Source organism: Barbatula barbatula (assembly GCF_947034865.1).
Source record: "Barbatula barbatula genome assembly, chromosome: 18".
NCBI classification, from domain to species: domain Eukaryota; kingdom Metazoa; phylum Chordata; class Actinopteri; order Cypriniformes; family Nemacheilidae; genus Barbatula; species Barbatula barbatula.
Genome location: NC_136781.1, coordinates 8,846,123 through 8,865,402, shown reverse-complemented (window position 1 = coordinate 8,865,402; position 19,280 = coordinate 8,846,123). Strand labels below are relative to the sequence as shown.

The following is a 19,280-nucleotide window of genomic DNA, read 5'->3' as shown; positions in this document are numbered from 1 at the left end:
ATAAGCATTTCTAGATGTGTTGTGTCCATTCCAGTCCAGTGTCTGTTGAATTTCATGAAAATCAAACCTCAGGAGTGACAAAGTCATCCAACAGCAGTGTGAAAGACTGACAGTGTGACAAGACAAAGCTATTTTTACATGTACCAATATTGCTATTGTGTTGCTTTAAAGTGAATACAAACTTCTTTTATTTGCAGTATTTGAGGTCTGAGATAATACAGAGAGCATCTTTTCTGTTATTTTGACCTGTTTCTCCAGATTTTCTTTTCTGCAAATAAATGCAAGTAGGAAAAAAACATTTGTTTTAAATGTGGGAGAAATGTTGTTAGTAGTTCATAGAATAACAATAATCACTTTACCTAAAGACATACCTACAAATAGCAAACTGAAAATAATATTACGTGTCTGTAGATATTTGACTTGTAAATACAAACATTGCATATGCATTTAAAACTCTTAAAAAATGCAATGAACTTCTAGTAAATGACCATCAAGTGTGCAGCTCGTGAGCGATGCTTTCTGCAAGGCAAGGTCTGATGAAGCCACCAAGACCACTGTGTTGTTTCAGTGCAATGAATGTTAATGACATGCAAATGCACAGAGGAAGAACCTTCCCTGTTTTAGCCGTATTAGCCATGCTCTCTGTTTTCTGGTTTAATCCACAATGCACCATGCTGTTCTGCTCCAGCATCTGATTAACAATGCCCTCAAACACACATTCATTCACAATCAACTTCCTTTCCTCTTAGAATTGAGTTATGATTGAGTTTCAAGTGCCTCAGTTTTACCAAAGTGCTCTAGTTTTCTTTTTCTTTCCAGATTATAAACTTACACTCCTGCCAATAATAAAACTTCTTCATGAAGGTCACTGGATCCTGTGTTGTGTCGTCACCGACAGCCTTGTTTTTGTTTTCCTTATGTCCCGGGTTGGCAGATTTGATGGATTAGCCACCTCGTCTTATATGGTATGAAAACAACGACACTGCTGCCTGTCGCCGGCTCATTCAATATCGTGCCCTAGCAGTGCATTTACAAGGGCACGAGATACGCCAACACATGAAGACGAGCGAACTGTCTTACTACCACACGCAAATCAAATCCCCAGACAACCATCACCAAACCTTTAACCTTTCACAATCTGTTCAGGCTAGCCAGAGTTCACCTGTTACCCACAATTCATCAGAATCTGTCAAGACAAACAGAGTGTGTTCCTGAAGCATGCATGTACCAAACACAAAAGCATTTGAAACACTTGAAGTTGTCTATTACTTTGGCCAATTTATTACTAGATAAATGCAGATGAAAGTTAATGTCAATGTGAATGGACATGATTCAAATTATACAATGTGCTCTGATTGTCTTTTTTTCACAATATTGTTCCCCCTATGCAGCATCATACCTTTTTACCTTAATCCCAACCATAACACTAGAGTAGCGTAGAAAACACACGGTGGAATGAGACAATTAACATTAAATAAACATTCTGGCACCATTTACTCGCCCTAGTTGTTCCAAATCTGTATATATTTCTTTGATTGATTGAACACAAAGATATTTGGATGAATGCGTGTAACCAAACAGTTCTTGGCCACCATTGACTACCAATGACAATGGTTGTCAAAAGTGCCCCAGAACTGTTTGCTTTTCTACATTCTTCAAAATATCTTCTTTTGTGTTTAACAGAAAAAAGACATTTATAAAGAAATGTTTCCCACTATGGTAGTCCATGGTGGCCAAGAACTTTCTGGATAGAAGCATTCTTCCAAATAACTTTCAAAGCAAGACCACATTATAAGAAACGCCAGGTAAAGTCACCGATTTGAATTTAGGATTTGAGCTGTGCTGTTCTGTTTTCTAAATATTTTCTTTTGTGTTCTGAAGAAGAAAGTCATGCAGGTTTGAAATGACAGGTTTGAAAATCTACATGTTTTAGTAAATTATGACAGTATTTTCATTTTGAAGGTGAGCTACTTACAGACAAATTCTGGCTAAAATCTTGAGTTTGCTGTATATTGACTTCAATATGTTTTATGTACAACCCCCAACTCATGTCACTATAAAGTCAAAGTTCTGTGTTAAATCCAATTTGTCCCGTGTACACATTGTTTTGAGGATTTCAAATAAGATAAGAAAAAGACAAAGTACAGCGAGTCCACCGGTAACAGGGTTCATCCACCGTTAAACATGAGTGTCCAGAAGGGAGGTGGGACGGATCTAAAGGTGATTGGACAATCATCATGTGAGAAAGTGTTATAAAAGGAGCAGAAATTCTTGAAAACTGTTGGAAGTGGCAGAAAACCATTCTGCGTGCAACATATTAACATTTTAGCCATGAGTGGATGTCCGTATTTTCAAGCAAAACTTTTGTATGTACAATTTGTTTAACATTTGAGTATTTTATCCCTAATTTTTAGGGCACATTTCTATCTAAAATGTAGAGATTTACTTCATTCGAATGTGTCATTCTTGAAAAGATAAATTATTGATGAAATTACAGGCCAAGCAGTAAACAGCATCTGACAGAAGATGAGAATAATGATTCTCAAACTGGAGTTAACAAAGCCAGCAAAGGAGGAATTCTCTATGGAGACTACCTGCAGGTAAACTGCACATTAATTGTTATTTTAGATTGACCAAATCATTAAATCTGATACTTAATAGCTTTTTCTATCATTACATCACCAATAATTGATGAGCAATTCTGGGACTAAATGAAATGGCTGTATGTCCTAAAACCCCATGCAATTATTCGTTTCAAACTTGCAAACTGAGTTTTAGGATTCAGGACCATGTTCGAATTCCGGCACAAATAATGAACTAGTTGTTTTGTTGGTTTTATTTAAAGTTGATGCCTTGAGCTTATTTATTCAAGGTTTCCTCTCTTTCCTCTCCTTGTTCCCAGCTGGATAAAATAGTGACATCTCAGGTGCTTCAAAGTGAGCTGAAGGGAAACAAGATCCATGATGAACATCTGTTCATTGTCACACATCAAGGTGAGTCACACAACACACTAAACAGCCTTTGGGCAAATCAGCTTTAGCCTTAGCTTTACCCCCAGTGAACGCTCCCAAAACAGCAGGCAAAATACTTCCACTCCTATTTATAATGTTGACAAGTTTATCTGCAAGTAAAAAAGACAAGACTGTGTCAAAAACTTCTGCTAAGTATCAATTTAGCAGCTATAAACTATCAAGCATACATTACTGCAGTACTTGAATAGACATAAATAAATGATTAAAATGTAATTTAATATAAAGCTACTTTGACCAAAGATTAAATACACAATATTTCATTCCGGAGTCAATTTTGTGGCATAAATAAATTTGGGTATAATATTCTTCTGAACTTCATACATATATGGTTTAAGAGTTCAGTGACCTTTCACATTTACAAGTGTAACAACTCAACACACATGTACAGTATTTAACCTAAAGAAATAATTAACTCTTTCTTTATATTGCAGCCTATGAACTATGGTTTAAACAGGTTCTTTGGGAGCTGGACTCAGTGAGAGAAATCTTTATAAGTGGACATGTGAGTTAATTTAGCATCTACAAGACAATCGTTCAGATTAGTTGTGGGTCTTAATATTTACTCTCAGTCACAAACAGCTGCAGTGATTTGAATCACATTTTTTACCCTTCAAACTTGTTTACTTTAAAAGATACACTGAACAACAGTTTTTCATCGGATCAGAGTAAAAAAATCTGCGTCAACTTGTTTCAAATAATTACTTTACTTTATATCAACTTAAAATTATTACTTTGAAAATATTATCCATTACATAGCCAAAGCAAAAAGTGTCTTTGAACCAAATAAAGGAAAAAGATCTCAAATTATACTTTGTCTCAAATGTTTTCTCATTGTATAAACTTGATTATTTGACTTTACTTCTAACCAAATATCCAAACAAATGTAATTTAAAATATGAATGTTATCTAAGATGAATGAATTCAAGCATCAAACCTTTGAGAGTTTACTTTTGTCACAATACAACATTTTTACAATGTGTTTAATATCATTATCCAAATACACACTGTATCGAGGTGAATCACAATCGAGGTTTAAAAGAACGCGATCTTTCCGCAAACAGTCTATTAAAACTGACTCTACACAATCTAAGCTCAAAACTTTAGGTGATGCTGAAAAGCAGAAAATGTTATGTCACCAATGTAATACTGGGATGTATACGGATTTTAGGATATCTGTCAAAGGTTTCATGTTAGAAAATCACTCATTGTATTCTTTTTTTATAATGAAGATGAACAGACATGACCTTCATATTGTTTATGTGCTACATTTTGAAGATATGCAGTACAGCATGAGGCTGCCACCTTCAGTCCACAAGTTAACTATCATGTATTTTACAATACACACACAAATATGTGCACATTTTCTCAGGTTCGTGATGAGAGGAACATGCTCAAAGTCAACACTCGAATTAACAGGATTGTGATGATATTCAGACTATTGCTTGATCAGTTTGCTGTTTTGGAAACTATGACTGCTTTAGACTTTTTTGACTTCAGGTAAGATGTATTTCTTGCAAATGGTTGATGTCTTTCTGAAACCTTGTATGTCCAAGTGGAAAAGCACTGCACTTTTTTAATGAGTGTCAATGTTGACAAGCACTTAGATATATTGGCAAAACCCAGTAACAAACAAAAAAGATGACTAATAATAAAATAAAAAACATTGCCTAAGAAAAAATGAAGGTTTCAGAAGACATCAGCTGCTATATCATTGTCATAGCTAGATAAATGTTTCTTTCTTACAGCAAAAAAAAAAACAATTCCTGAACATTTCCACATAACAGAATTTCATGGAAAAAACAGATATGGCTGTAATACACTACAAGACTGTTAAAATCAGAACCGATTGCTTTAAAACTAGACATCACACACTTGCGGACCTTTTGAAAGTTTCAGATAGAAACACACTAACTGATCAGATCTGCATGTTGGCTGACTTTCTGCCACATGACAGAGAATCTGGGCAACATCTGAGCAAAAGTCTTTTAGTGTATTTTAGCCTATAGGCTATTGGATGTTAGTGCATTGGCCACTGACACTCTGGAGAGGAGCTATACGTAACTAGGAGTAAATAGGAGTTTGATGATACTAATTTGTTAAATCAAAATCAATGGCTGTGTTTAACATAATTGCATTTAGCTCAATTGATCTGTGTGTGTCTGTGTTCAGGGAATATCTCTCGCCAGCCTCGGGTTTCCAGAGTCTACAGTTTCGACTTTTGGAAAACAAGATTGGGGTCCCACACAACCAGAGGGTTCCCTACAACCGAAGACATTACAGAGACAATTTCCGTGGTCAGGAGAGCGAGCTGCTCCTCCGCTCAGAGCAGCAAGAACTCACTCTGCTTCAGTTAGTCGAGGTACACAACACCAGAGGGAAATGACATTACAACAACAACAACCAGCACTGAGATGAAATGTTAACAGTCCAGTCATGAATATCACAGTAATATAATGCAAATAAGAAAGTCAACAGCTGTAACTTACTGGACTTCTTTGCAGGTGATTGGTATTCATAAAGTAAAATGGTGCACGGCCAAGTTTTCTATGAAGTCGGGATTCATTTTGTAGACAGTAATGTGAAATTAAATTGCTGATTAACATTTCTCATAAGCAATCAATGTTTCTCAGCAATGGCTGGAGAGAACTCCCGGCTTGGAGGAAGGCGGCTTTAATTTCTGGGGGAAATTGCAAACCAATATTTTCAAGGGACTCGATGGAGAAAAAGAAAAAATCGAGGTTTGTGAAAGATCCCTTGACAATTTCACAGCGTTCTCTGTTCAAAGTGAATGAAAAGCACGCCTGACAATTTATGCTGCGTTTTAATAGCAAGAAACTGAGTCGGAGACGAAAGAAGAGATGATGGCAGAGTTCATTAAGCACAGAGACGTTTTCTTATCTCTCTTTGATGATAAGAGACATGATCATTTACTAAGCACAGGTGAGAAAACCCTCCTGAGAAATTAAAAACCAAGTGAAAAGTCTTTAGTGTTACTTGAAAGGTAACCGGTGAAATATGTCTTTCTTTGTACAGGTCAAAGGAGGCTGTCCTATAAAGCTTTAAAAGGAGCATTGATGATCTATTTTTACAGGTAAATGCAATTTGTAAACACAATTGGACCTTAAAGTTCCAAATCTGTATACATTTCCTTGTTGTGATGAACACAGAAAAATATATTTGGAAGAATGCTTGTAACCAAACAGTTCTTGGCCACCATAGCTGGAACATCTGCTTTATAAATGTATGTGTTCTGTTGAACACAAAAGATGATATGTTGAAGAATGTTGGAAAGCAAACAGTTCTGTGGCACATTTGACTACTTTGTGTAGTCAATAGTGGCTAAGAACTTACAAGCATTCTTCCAAATATCTTTGTGTTAATCAAAAAAATATTTTTTATAGACTTGAAACAACTTAACTAGAAAGAATTGACATTTTTGCGTGAGCAATCCCTTTAATAAAGATAACTGAACTCAACTTCTTGTCTTTGTTCTTCAGGGAAGAGCCTCGATTTCAGGTTCCTTTCCAGCTCCTGACGTCTCTGATGGACATCGATACCCTCATGACCAAATGGAGATGTACGTGGTGCCAATGAAAACTTATAGCTATGAAAACTTGCTATTTCTTTGAAATCGCTTGTCAATACTCATAACACAGGAGAGAATTTTCTGTTGCACATTGTTTCATCCCATGTTTTTTCTCACGGGTATTAAAAAAACCCTCTCGCTTACTGAACAATTTATCCCCAAATTCTCCCTTAGACAACCACGTGTGTATGGTGCACAGAATGATTGGCAGCAAAGCTGGAACAGGGGGCTCTTCCGGCTACCAATACCTGCGCTCCACTGTCAGGTGAGTCACATCTGGGACAAATCCAGTCTTCAGCTGAGTCATTAGAATGATCAGTTTCAAACACAATGAAAATGAAATTTACAGCATCATACAAACCATCTTGTAAAAACAAAATATGTGACAAGCTACGTTAATGACAATTATGTTTTGCCAGTGATCGCTACAAGGTGTTTGTGGATCTGTTTAACCTGGCCGACTTCCTGGTTCCGAGAGAGTGGGTCCCCAAGATGAACCCGACTGAGCACAGTTTTCTGTACACTGCCGAGTGCTGTGATAGCTCTTACTGCAGCAGTGATGACTCAGACTAGACAAAGCAGGAGGGATCGGAGTCATGGCATAGCAGCAAGTGTGTTATTCACCATTCAGAAGAGCTGGAGTCCTATGGGGACACAGGGTTGAGTCTGGCGTGTGTCACCTCCAAATATTGTATAACGAGTCACATTTCTATCACATCGTGTTTAAGTATAACATCGTTGTAATGGTAGAGTTGTAAAAGCTATGCGGATGCTTTAGTCGTATAACTAATGTCAATACAAGCATGTCATCTAAATGTCTAAAGTACATTAGTCATGCTGTTGATCAACTTGTATATACAGTCAATATAATGCAATTTATCAAATATTGTTTATTTGAGGTCCTCAGATTATTTTGTAAATAAAGATAATACAAATTATTTGTGGTTTATTTGAAAAAATCTGAATCTGTTTCCTGTGAAAATGTATTCTTGGATATAAAAGTTTATTGACCTTTGAAAAACACGTCAGTGTGTTCCTAAAATGTACCCAAATATAAAAACTAGTAAAAAGTACAACGTCTGTGTAGTGACACAAAATGTAGGACAGCAGATCAATTATATATAGCAATAAAATGTGTAGCTAAACTTTCATTAAAATTCACAATAATGCAAAGGGCTCAAAAAGCATTTAAACATTTTCGAAAAACATCTTTTGTTTATCTTGTCACATTATCTTTGATGAGTGTACCGTGAGTCATATAGCACTGTAACATCATTATGTTGCAAATAAACACATGTTCAATGCACAACGTGTTTGGTTAAAAATCTGTTTTGTGTTTCCTAACTAAAATGGGCCCTGCCTGAGAGATGATTTTGGGCTACAGTGTTTTACAGGATTAGAAATATTGTGAATTCGAAGGTATCATTTGCTTTGAATCCAAGAAGCAACAGGATTTGTTGGCCAAAATCCACATGAGAACGTTTACCAGCTGCATTTGAGACCCGAGTAAGGTTCTTGTCCTCAGGCTGATATTTAAATAATGTTGATCCGTGACTTGCTGATCCCTCAAATATGAAGATGTTTAACCTATTCATACAAAAACAGCAGCAACACTTTCCGCGATGCCTAGAAAAGATAACAAGGGGATAAAAAGCACATAATAGGTGACTGCGTGATCACTGTGTAACTTTAATTACTGAATGAAATGTCATCTGACGCTGTAAAAACTAACAAACGTTTACGATCGCTATCTCAAAACAATCACGCGACATGATTTCCGGAGAATTTGATATGAATCAAACATGAACAAACTGGCTGACATTTCTTTTTTTATCTTTACATCAGTGAAATTATTGTTGGCCCATCGTTTGTCAACACAGAAAAGTCCCATGAATATTTATGAACACACACGATTGTCTCACATTTTCTCTCGCTGTAGCAGACTGCATTATGTTTATGGTTTAAAAGTCAACATCAAAAAGCATAACATCTCTAGAGAAACTTACCACACATGTTGCCTCCTATTTTTATGTAAACATAGCCATTATCACCCCATGAGGTTCCCCATGAATTGCGTACTATCCAATATGGCACATCTCCTAAGTAAATATAAGATATTTCAGAAATTACAACTGAAGTAGTAAAAGACATTTAGTGGAAAATGTGTAACAAATGCAATAAGGAACCCTGATAATAAATATCAAACCTACTGTGATTTTGGTTTCTTTCTTTAGTATGTACTAATACTATACATATGGTATAAACATAAAATTGTACTGTATGTAATTAAAGAATGTTGTCTTTTACTTCAAATTCAATAAAAAGTGCTCTCTGAAAGCTACTGAAAACACTGAAGAACGAATGATTCATAGTTTAAAAGTTCATTGAAGCTTGTGGTGTGACACTGAACAGTAATTTCTCTCCTCATTCAAAATGATGTTGGCATAAAGCCCGTGTTTGCCAGTGTCTGTTTAATTCAGCGTCCTTGACAGTATGACATGCGTGAAGGCCAGCGTTCTGAACCTTTATGCTCTGTAGCACAAGCAACAGTCCGTGTCTGTGTGTGTATACCTGTGGTATCATAGCCAGTGATCAGTACAGCATGGTTGGCATTATGACTGGAGCAGTGGTGTTGAATGATGCCACCCAGATAATCCTGCCAGCTGATGGCATCCACAATGACAACAAGAGGTCCCGTCTCCACCAGTATACTTATCATCATCTCTTCCTGTCCACTAGAACACAATATCAATCTCATTATACTATGCAACTATTTCAGATATTATTAAACACAACATTAAATGTGGGTTTGCAGTTACATTGTGTCCAAACTAGGCACAACGCGAATACAACAAATTACTTTATTTCTGAGTTTCTGTTATTTTGGTTCTTATCACACTGATATGTTGTTGTGTGATAACAGGATTTGTGTGGGTATGACCCAAATACTGCAAATCCACCTTAAAGTGATAGTTCACCCCAAAATTCTGCCATCATTTACTGTCACAAAAGAAGATATTTTGAATAATGTTGGTTACCGGCACCCATGCATTGCTTTTGTGTTCATACAATAGAAGTGAATGCTTGGTTACCAACGTTCTTCAAATATCTTCTTTAGTGTTCTGCGGAAGGAAGAAAGTCATACATGTTTAAAATGATGTGAGAATTAGTAATTGATGACAGAATTTTCATATTTGGGTGAACTGTCACTTACTGCTCAGACTAACTTCATTGAAGTGGAGACACGTCGCCCATTTCTTTTTATCCCAATCTATGGGTGAATCTCAAAATGTTATACCCTGTGTTTCAATCTGGGCACTGTCCAGGGAGACAGCCTTTTTAAGGGTTGTCACATTCGCAAAATCCCTATAATTACCACAATGCAACACAAAAACGGTTTTGGTGGTTGTTGATTAATACCATCTGTGATGCATCACAACACGCCTAAGCAGTTCACTTAAAAAAGTGAACCCTATCCCAAAGCGAAGGGAGCCAGGGTCCTTACCAGTGCCTGGACCCGTATACATGATATACATGATCACGATCTCGGGAGCAAGGGAGCTGATCGAGACACAGGGTAAATCACAGAATGACATCTGGCACATTTAAGACAAGTCACCCAAATGCAAAAGTGCTTTATATGGTAACATTATCTGAGGTATGTGAACTTGAACATCCATTGAAAATGGGCCTCCTGTACCTGACCCTGAGCAGCAAACATTGACATGCACAAATAACTGAAAATAAAACTTTGGCACACATCTCGGCTGAATTTCAACCTCTTAGAATCATAGTTAGTACATAGAATTCAACTAAATCAACTAAGTGTTCCAACAGCTTAACTGGTAAAACATTGAATTTGCAGCGCAAAGGTCACAGTGTTCGATTCACAGAGAAAACACAAACGATAATTCATACCCTGAACACACTGAAAGTCACCAAACAAGCGCTAAAAGCCTTTAGCAAATGCATTAATGTAAATGTAATGTCAGTGTATATATACGTAATGCTGGATGTTGATTTAAAGGTCATGCAATCTGCACATTATACTTACCAGAAGTCATAAGCTGAATAATTCGCAAGTACGACTCCATTGTGAGACAGAGAAAAGTATTGACATATCCCAGCGACAGCTTTGAAAGGATACTCCACCTGGTTTACTAACTTTAGTTTGGTCTAAAATGAAATTGAAACAAGTTATTACTTATTCAGCGTATGACATCACAAAATGTGCTGATAATTTTCTAAGGAAATGAAGAAATTTCAGACCTTCATGAGCCAGTGGAGAGCTTCAACAGGAGATCCACCATTGCATCCATGGTTACTGTAAGAACAGTCAATAATTTGCTGTACACTGAGCTCCTGTAGTTTTCCAGCATGTTTAGCAGATACGGATTCAATAGCCCCCACCACACTAAAGGCCCAGCAACCTCCACACTACAAGAACGAGAAGAAAACTTTGTAACACAAGCACACTTGATTATTACTTACTGTATAATAACAAAGCCATATCCTTTGAATGGGTGCAAGAAAATATATACATGCGAAAAAATCTCTGTACTTTCTTTACACTTGCAAGGATGACATGAAAAGTGCAGAGACTGAAAATGGATGTCAAAAGGTTCAACTCAATTTCCCCGTGTACAGGCCTGAAGGAATACAATCCATAGCCCTCTTTCATCTGGATGTTTTAAAAAATCTGACATGCTTTCTTATTTAATATCTCCAACCTACCGCCTTCTGGTTTTGAACGGGTCCGACAACTCCATGCTCCCTCCAATCGAACCTCACTGGATAACTCGTCTTAACACAGATGTTGGGCCTAGTGGGGTCAAACTTTGGAACAGCATCAGCCTGGACCGTGAGGTAGCGATCTGAGAAACAAAAGAGAAGTCAGTTGTTCACTAAAGGAAACATCTGTAAGTGTGCATCTGTGACTTTGAACACACTCACCTTTAAACTGTTTTGGAGATAAATCAGAGAACTGGTTGATTCCATACCTGGCAGACTGCTTTGATTTCTTCAGCGCCGAGTTCAAAACCTTGTGTCTCTCAAGTGAATTCTGCATTAGAACAAAATGAAACCTGGAATTGAGATGTTTATCAATTGAGGAAACGTCTTATGACGTTAGTTTCCTTAGTTCTACCTCTTTTTTACTTATTGTTCTCACGTCATGTGTATATGTTTTTAAGTACCAAGAGCTAATAATAAAACACAACAAATTCGTAGTGTGCTTGCACACACTTGGTCAGTAAGGCATCACCAAAATTCTAATGTATTGAATGGTTATAATGGGAATTGTATTGATTTATATCAAATGGAGACACTGGTTTCTGTGGGCAATCTGGAAAAGCAAGAGCAAAGATGAGCAAACGTTTGTGATTTGTTTTTGTCGCTACATAAATACAATTGAATTGAATGAAATGGGAACAGCATTAAAACGTATTGGAACAAGACCCAAAACACACTACATAAAAGGCATTCTGTAATGGTTTCAATGGTAAACATTCATAGTAAAATTGTATTTACCATTAAAATGTGCAGCCTACTGTTCAGCAGTTATTCTGTTTCAAATATCTTAACTTGTCCAGACCAAGCTTGCGTTTCAATCGTCTGCGCATTTGTTGTGCTATATTGATCCTTATGATGCCCCAAAAAAAGTGCCAAAATCTGAGCTCAACCTGATTTCCTGATCTAGTCTATTAAACATGACGGACACTACGAGATTCATATTTTGTACATCAAACATACCTTGAAATGTATCGAGCTCTCGTGGAACTCATTGTCATCATAGCTTCTGTCGTACAGTTGTTGAAAAGCTTTAAATCCTTCCGTATGATGTTGCTCAGTTGTCTCGACACTGTTGGATCCTTTCAGCAGCTGATAGTAAACGACCAAACAAACAAGTGTTTGCGTAAAAGCCATTAAACACGTGTCAATAAGTAACAGTTCAGTGAAACGTCCTATTTGCTTTCAAAACTTTCATTTCGGCGATGGATTGTTTGCACCCGGATCAGCGGTGTGTTTCTGCAGCCGCGCGCTCTGTCTCCCTCTAGCGGCGAATTATAGCTTTGCAAAACATAAAGTGCAACGCTGCGCAGACGTATCGAGGTATGACATCGGAGTAACGCGAGAGTTACGCTTTCGAGCAGCTCTCGCAAACTGTAATTCGTCGTCATATATCGATCTTTTTAAAAATGACAATTTTCATGAATTATGTCATCTCATTCGAATGCAAATGTATTTTATTAATAAAAGCGACAGTTCACCCAAAAACGAAAATCTGTCATCATTTAGCCTGGACACAAAACCACTGAAACATTCCTCTAAATATCTTCCGATAGTCATACAGGTTTGAGTGACATCAGGGTGAATAAAAGATGCCAGATTTTTTTGTTTGGGCCAAACTATCCCTTTAAGCCGAAAAGCTAAAGGACAATGCTCCTGTTATAACATAGGCCTACGGTAAGCACTGTGTAACCAGGATATTAAAACATGTACTTTCTGTGCAACAACTTCATGAACCCATTTGTTATTTAACTTTATGTCACCACTCTAGACATATTTGTCAAGGATTATTGCTTTAAATCCATCCATCCAGTTTGAAGTTTAACACTTCACACAAGGAAAAAAGCAAAATAGGCAATTATGACAAGTTTAATGCTGAGGCAGTATGCAACATAGGTAGCCCATGACCCACATAAAGCAGACCCTTTACTCACTAAGTGACTCAAAGTATAGGTTCTGACCCAGGATCAGGTTATCCTGCCCTGTCCTGATTGTAACTTTTATGGCAAAAAAACATAACTGGTTCAGAATCAGCACTCCAGCTCTGAGATTCGGCGTGAGTGCAGCTCACCATGGTCACACGTGGATGGCATCATCCCCAAAATCAGATAGAAAAACAAGAAAAGACAAGACACGGACTTGTGCACAGACAAGATTCAGGAAAGACAAATTGTGCTAAGAGGCCACTTGAGAGATATATGAATTATTATATGCAAATACTGTATATATCCATATATATTTTTTAGGTCCCCTTGTTTGGAACTGATTAGTTTTCGCTGCAGGTATTCCATAAGGTTTTCTTTAAATACGTTTCAAACATTTTCATTCTATGTACAGAGAAATACTGTATATTTCTATGAGGAAGTAACGCTGATCTGTCGAGGTGCTTGAGTGGGAACTGGCCAGCACTAAATGTAAAGCTGCATATTTAAGCGTGATGGACGAGTTCGTTTGCAGCTACAAAAGCAGGAGATACAAAGCAGACAACTGTCCTAAAATGGCTCAGTTCCTTTCTTCAACCACTGTGAGAGTTTTCCCACCTAGCACAATAATAAGCACTGGAACGTAAAAACAAATCAGATTGGCAAAGTATACATAAGACCACTTCAGACGATGTTTGAAGCTAACAGAGAAATGGAGATGTACTTTCCACAGCCATGTGTAAAGATGTCTTTTGAAATAGTCTTTCAAGAAGTTTCAAAGAATGAGGATAAACTAAAGTTGAAAAGTGTTAGGAGGCATATGGCGGCGTTGACGTGTGCAACAGCTGTCCAGTCACATTTGCTTGACGTGGCTGATCGCTACAAGGATCGTTCTACAGCGGTAGAGTTTATCGCCACAGTCAGTGTGGTCACTGTCAATACTCCATTTTACACTCGTAAGGTCAATTTCCCCTACGGCTGGGGTTCAGGATCACATGACGGAGGAATGGGGTTGATGTGGAGGAGTGCGTGTCCTCATGATTTGTTGTCATCATACATGTCCAGCGATGCCTGGATGTCTGGAAGCTCCATCTCACAGACCACACTGCGCGGAGACATGGAATTCCGGCTGAAGAAATGACCACCTGGAAAAAATTAAGGATTGGGTTAGAAGGCAATTTGTGATGGTGCTCTTTATTATTACACAAGATAAACTTGAGGTTTCTGCTCCTGTAGATTTGAAAGATTTGTCTATCTCTAATACACAAGTTCTGGTTCAAAATCAGTTTCTCTCTTGTACCATCAGACCAATACACAACACTTGTATTGTGTACACATGTAAAGTAGGCTATACAATGTAATTGTACATTGTTTTATGTATGCAAGAAGTTCCGTACTGTTATGAAAAATGTGTGTAAGTGCCAGTGTGAGTTCACACAACTGCATATTATGAAAGCAGATAATACATTGTATTATTAAAAAAAACAACAACAAAAAACAGAAAAATCTGAACCAAAAACATCAAAACCCATATCAATTTACTTGGCTTCATCCACAGATACCTTAAGTGGTGTGGTACATTTTAAAGATCAGTACACATAAAGATAGGGGTTATAATGTACAGTATTTTACCATACACCGTAATGCAGCAATGTCCACATGAACAACCATCACAGTTGCTTTGACCCATTATAGTGTCCATAGTGATATAATTTCTCGGTCCATGCAAACTTTGAACAGAATCTGCCCTCTAGTTGTGTGCTGTTTTGAGGGCTGCTGGCCTGATATAAGTAACTGTTTATATGAAACTTAAGCAGTAAGATGGAAAAGGATCCTGCACCTATAGAAAACGCAAAATATTCCCAAAATTGTATACATCGCTGACAGCACAACTACTGTACAGACGGTTTCATCGGATGCAGGCACCTGGCCCGAAGAATTAATATAATTTATATTATTATTTGATTGTATAATCATTTTATTAAATAAACAATTGATTGAACTTTTTTGTATATTATTGTATTCAATAATTTGTTGAATGGGTCACATTTAAGTTTAGCCAACTTACTGTTCTTCTAGTGGCTATCCAAAATAATACTAGCTAGATAAACTTTTTAACACAAAAGGAAACATGCGCAGTAACCTTTTTATGTTGTTGCTTTGAAACAGTCTATAGTAAAAGCTTAACTTCCTCTAAAGTCAAGCCAGACAGTTTGTGAACTAAAAAGAGACATTTAATCTGTGACCTTTGTGCTTATTATGCCACTGCACATCACCCTGTACATTCCGACCAATGTTCATTTTTACCATTCTGGTTAATCTGGCTGTATTTTCAGCTACCAAGAAGAGTCTACACATTAAAACATATCTGCATTAATTTAGCTGAATACTCTCAAACATCAAGGGAAGGGAAAAAGGAAACAAAAAGACATCTTTTCTGTCTGGACTTGCCAGCATCATCACTGCAGCTTGAGGATGACAGAAGAATCCATTCAACAAACGTACATTTCAGCACAACAAACACTTTGCATAAAGCACCTTTAATACACAATGTGTTTTGACACATTTCTAATTCTAACATCTAATTCACATTAGAATGAAAAATACAAGTACATCTCATCTGTTTAATGTTTATGTAAGACACTTTATGCATTTAAGCAGAAGAAAACAAATAAAAATGTGCTCATTAAATACAGCAATTGGATCAAACAACAGTAGAGGCTTATTGGCAATGTCATCCAGTGAAAAGCTATGAGCCGGCTCAAGTCTACAAACATAAATATGACTACTAACACTACCAATAAATGTCTAAATGAGCTTGAAGAGCAATTAGCACAATTGAGGATGTGCAAATCCAGGAAACATCTTCATTCCAACATCACTCTGTAAAACATAAGACATAATAAACCACATAGTCATTATAGAATAAATTACAAATCGTATTTATTTACTTCTTGCATTTAAAATATACTAAAGTAACTGTGGTTGGACGATGCTGTAATACTGTATGTAGACTTGACATAGTTTTTTAAACGAAATACTCACTCATAGGTGGGGGTGCTTGTGGTGGCTCTGATGATCATGTAACAAAGTGTGAGAGCAGAGAGGACGGCGAAGCTGGCAACAATAAACCACTCTTCTGTTAACAGAGTAAAAGGGGAGGGGTCATTTTCTGGAGTGGGCGGGGCCAGGGTATGATCGCGAGACAGAAAGCCGAAGAGAAGAGGAAACTGGAGACAGGTGAAGGCGTGAAGAAACAGGAACGTGTCTCTTATCCATATAACAGGAGAGGAAACCACCAGAGAGCGATGATCCAGACAGCACAAACAAGACGTGAAAGCTCAACCGAATGAAGCACAGTCAGAGCACACGCCATGTAGTGCTGGTTTAGCAAGAAGTTTAAAAAGCAGCAGCAATCTTGCATCTTACATCTACTCACTGAACAAGATAAAGTAGCAGCTGAGTACTTAACATTTCTTTTTATACATATTAGTACCGGTATTGGGATATTTACAACATTATTTAGGTTGAATTAGACAACAATCTATCACAGAAATTTGGAAATGACCCTTTAAAAAAAAGTGCAGAGCTATTTATGCAGCTTGATACAGCTGCATTGGTGGTGACATAATCACTGCAGTATAAACTCTGGCCCTGAAGACGGGTTATAAATGTTGGGCATAATATTAAGAACATAGTATTAAAACAAAAGTTCGATATTATAAACATACAAATGCATACGTGTCTACAACAGAAGGTTATCACTTTTAACATACTTATTAAGAGACTGTGCATACATATATGATGGTATCAAAAAAGCAAACAATTAAAAAAACATGTAGAAGCAATGGACTGAATTATTTCAGGAAATTATTAAATAACACACTCAAGTAAACATAGTACACATATCAATATTCTCTATTCGTAGCATGAATAAAAACATCAGTTGCAAAGACAATTTTGATTATTTCCGGTCATCTTAATTGCACAAAACCTCATTTGAATGGAAATACAGTGCCCTCCACTATTATTGGCACCCTTGGTAAACATGAGAAAAGAAGGCTGTAAAAGTAGGTTCACAACAATAAAGATCTGGCGACATTTAACTGTGGACAAAAGGGGCATTTTTATCCCCGTGTGCCCTAAACCAATCTTGTGTTATTGGTGCCAAAAAAACTCTTTTTCATTTCATATGGCCATAGACCCCAGTCCTGGTTGAAATTCCAGTATGGCAGATTAATACGGTGGAGATTGTTTTTGCATGAGAGCAGACAATTTGTTTCAGTGTCCCAAACCACTTGTGGTGATGGAGGTGCAGTTTTTATTTATCTGAAATGCCTACTGATCCCAAATTTCAACTGATGACTGCAATTCTCCATCTGTGCTTTTTGAAGAGTCTTTGGCCACAAAAATTCTTCTCCTCGATGTGCATTGAGACAACATAGACACACATCCTGTTTCAAGAAGATTTTCAACATCTCAAGTCCATTAAAACTTCTTAATAATTGCCCTGATTTTTTATTGTTTTAACTATTTCCTTAAAGCCATTTAGCATTTTGTTTATTCAACAGAGCTATATTGCACATCCGGGGTTTGGGCTTTGTGTTACTAATATTTCTTCTCCTGTTCAAACAAGAAGTCATGACTGGACAACATCATGTCTAGTCACCTTGGGATGCTAAGAAAATGTAAATATCAATGGGAATATACTTTTTATATTTTAGAATTTCTAAGGGTGCCAATAATTGTGACCAGGGTGATTAATCATAATGTGATATTCCCCCCACTGCATTGTTCGCAAAAGGAGAAACAATGCAGATTTAGCGTTCTTTGCTCATATTTACCAAAGGTGCCAATAATAGTGGAGGGCATTGTATGATATTTTTGAATCCCCTACACACATGATATTTCAGTCATGTGTAGTCATGTGTTTATGTTTTATCAGCCCCAGTTGGTTGGTTAAATATTTAGAAGGTTAGATCAAGGAGTTAAATAGAAGTTGAAATTGTGTTTTCTTCTGAATGGTGAGGTATGAGAACAATGTGGGTGGGTCTTAATTCCGAAGGCGGGGCTTAATTTAAGCCATTTAATTTCAACGTTCAGGATTTTTCTGGATTGTTGACAGTTGGATGCCTGACCATTGGACAGCAAATAGAGTCCTGCCCCCAGGCCAAGACATACGTCATGCCGTGGAGATCTTGTCATTTGGAAGGCGAGGGCCAATGCGAAATCACTAGTTTTTGACTAGTGATTTTGAAGGCACATGAAAATGTATTTTAAAATAATTATTCCTTAAAGAAAATAACTTGACTTGCATGGACATAATATTTATAATAAACACTGCAATTTTGTAAAAAAAATAAGCATTTGCATTTTTGATTCCATGATGAATTTAACCCTGACCCTTACACCGTGTCTACACTGGACGTGGTGAGATGCGACGCAACAAAAGACAATACAACGCATTAGAACCCATTATAATTCACAATTTTGTCCACACTGGATGCGGCGCAACAATCCCTTTAGAAAAAGCTGTGTATCGTATCACATCGCTCCGTGCAGAGTACAGTGTAGGCATGGTGTTACATAAAAAAATCTGCATATTTACAATATAAACATCAATTACTTTTTTATCATTCAGCTGTTTTCCTCAAGGGCACAAATGCCTGTTCTAACTGTCTTTGTGGGTACTATTTATTTGGTCGCCATAATGTACAGCAGGGTTAACTCTTACCACACACACACACACACACACACACACACACACACACACACACACACACACACACACACACACACACACACACACACACACACACACACACACACACACACACACACACACACACACACACACACACACACACACACACACACACACACACACACACACACACACACACACACACACACACACACACACACACTTGTGACTTGTGGAATCAGAACATT

At 37.2% G+C, this 19,280-nt stretch overlaps 3 protein-coding genes across 7 annotated transcripts in view; 1 reads left to right on the top strand and 2 right to left on the bottom strand.

Moving 5' to 3' along the window:
- Nucleotides 1-2,180: 2,180 nt before the first annotated feature.
- tdo2a (tryptophan 2,3-dioxygenase a) lies at nt 2,181-7,556 on the top strand. The gene is made up of 12 exons (XM_079479880.1): nt 2,181-2,366; nt 2,498-2,600; nt 2,903-2,993; nt 3,464-3,534; nt 4,402-4,529; nt 5,202-5,391; nt 5,663-5,770; nt 5,861-5,972; nt 6,066-6,123; nt 6,530-6,609; nt 6,793-6,883; nt 7,038-7,556. The coding sequence occupies exons 1-12, from the start codon at nt 2,332-2,334 to the stop codon at nt 7,189-7,191; spliced, it is 1,221 nt and encodes a 406-aa protein (XP_079336006.1). The 5' UTR covers nt 2,181-2,331; the 3' UTR covers nt 7,192-7,556.
- ctso (cathepsin O) lies at nt 7,396-12,672 on the bottom strand. 2 transcript variants are annotated; one of them, XM_079479881.1, is made up of 8 exons: nt 12,370-12,672; nt 11,572-11,680; nt 11,353-11,492; nt 10,888-11,055; nt 10,673-10,794; nt 9,190-9,353; nt 8,625-8,717; nt 7,396-8,244 (listed from the first exon to the last, which is right to left on the bottom strand). In XM_079479881.1, exons 1-8 carry the CDS (start codon nt 12,541-12,543, stop codon nt 8,210-8,212), a joined length of 1,005 nt encoding a protein of 334 aa, XP_079336007.1. In that variant the 5' UTR covers nt 12,544-12,672; the 3' UTR covers nt 7,396-8,209. The 2 variants fall into 2 exon arrangements, with proteins under 2 accessions (XP_079336007.1, XP_079336008.1); XM_079479882.1 differs by having other exon boundaries at nt 7,591-8,244; nt 11,572-11,962; nt 12,370-12,671.
- Nucleotides 12,673-12,834: 162 nt separating this feature from the next.
- rnf130 (ring finger protein 130) overlaps nt 12,835-19,280 on the bottom strand; it is a 44,386-nt gene continuing 37,940 nt past the window's right edge. The window contains exons 9-10 of one of the 4 annotated variants that reach the window (XM_079480082.1): nt 16,374-16,467; nt 15,292-16,211 (exon numbers count right to left, since the gene is read on the bottom strand). In XM_079480082.1, the coding sequence (XP_079336208.1) occupies nt 16,196-16,211; nt 16,374-16,467 (110 nt within the window). In that variant the 3' untranslated portion in view covers nt 15,292-16,195. Of the gene's footprint in view, nt 14,474-15,291; nt 16,212-16,373; nt 16,468-19,280 lie in introns of those variants that run through there. The other 3 variants (XM_079480083.1, XM_079480084.1, XM_079480085.1) reach the window with 3 other exon arrangements.

Coding starts and splice junctions, on each gene's coding strand:
- tdo2a (XM_079479880.1), top strand. CDS start 2,332: ATGAGTGGATGTCCGTATTTTCAAGCAAAACTTTT. Junction 2,367..2,497: donor TATTTTCAAGCAAAACTTTT/GTATGTACAATT, acceptor ATGAAATTACAG/GCCAAGCAGTAAACAGCATC. Junction 6,884..7,037: donor TACCTGCGCTCCACTGTCAG/GTGAGTCACATC, acceptor ATGTTTTGCCAG/TGATCGCTACAAGGTGTTTG.
- ctso (XM_079479881.1), bottom strand. CDS start 12,543: ATGGCTTTTACGCAAACACTTGTTTGTTTGGTCGTTTACTATCAGCTG. Junction 11,493..11,571: donor ATCTCCAAAACAGTTTAAAG/GTGAGTGTGTTC, acceptor TTTGTTTCTCAG/ATCGCTACCTCACGGTCCAG. Junction 8,245..8,624: donor AATAGGAGGCAACATGTGTG/GTAAGTTTCTCT, acceptor TATCTTTTCTAG/GCATCGCGGAAAGTGTTGCT.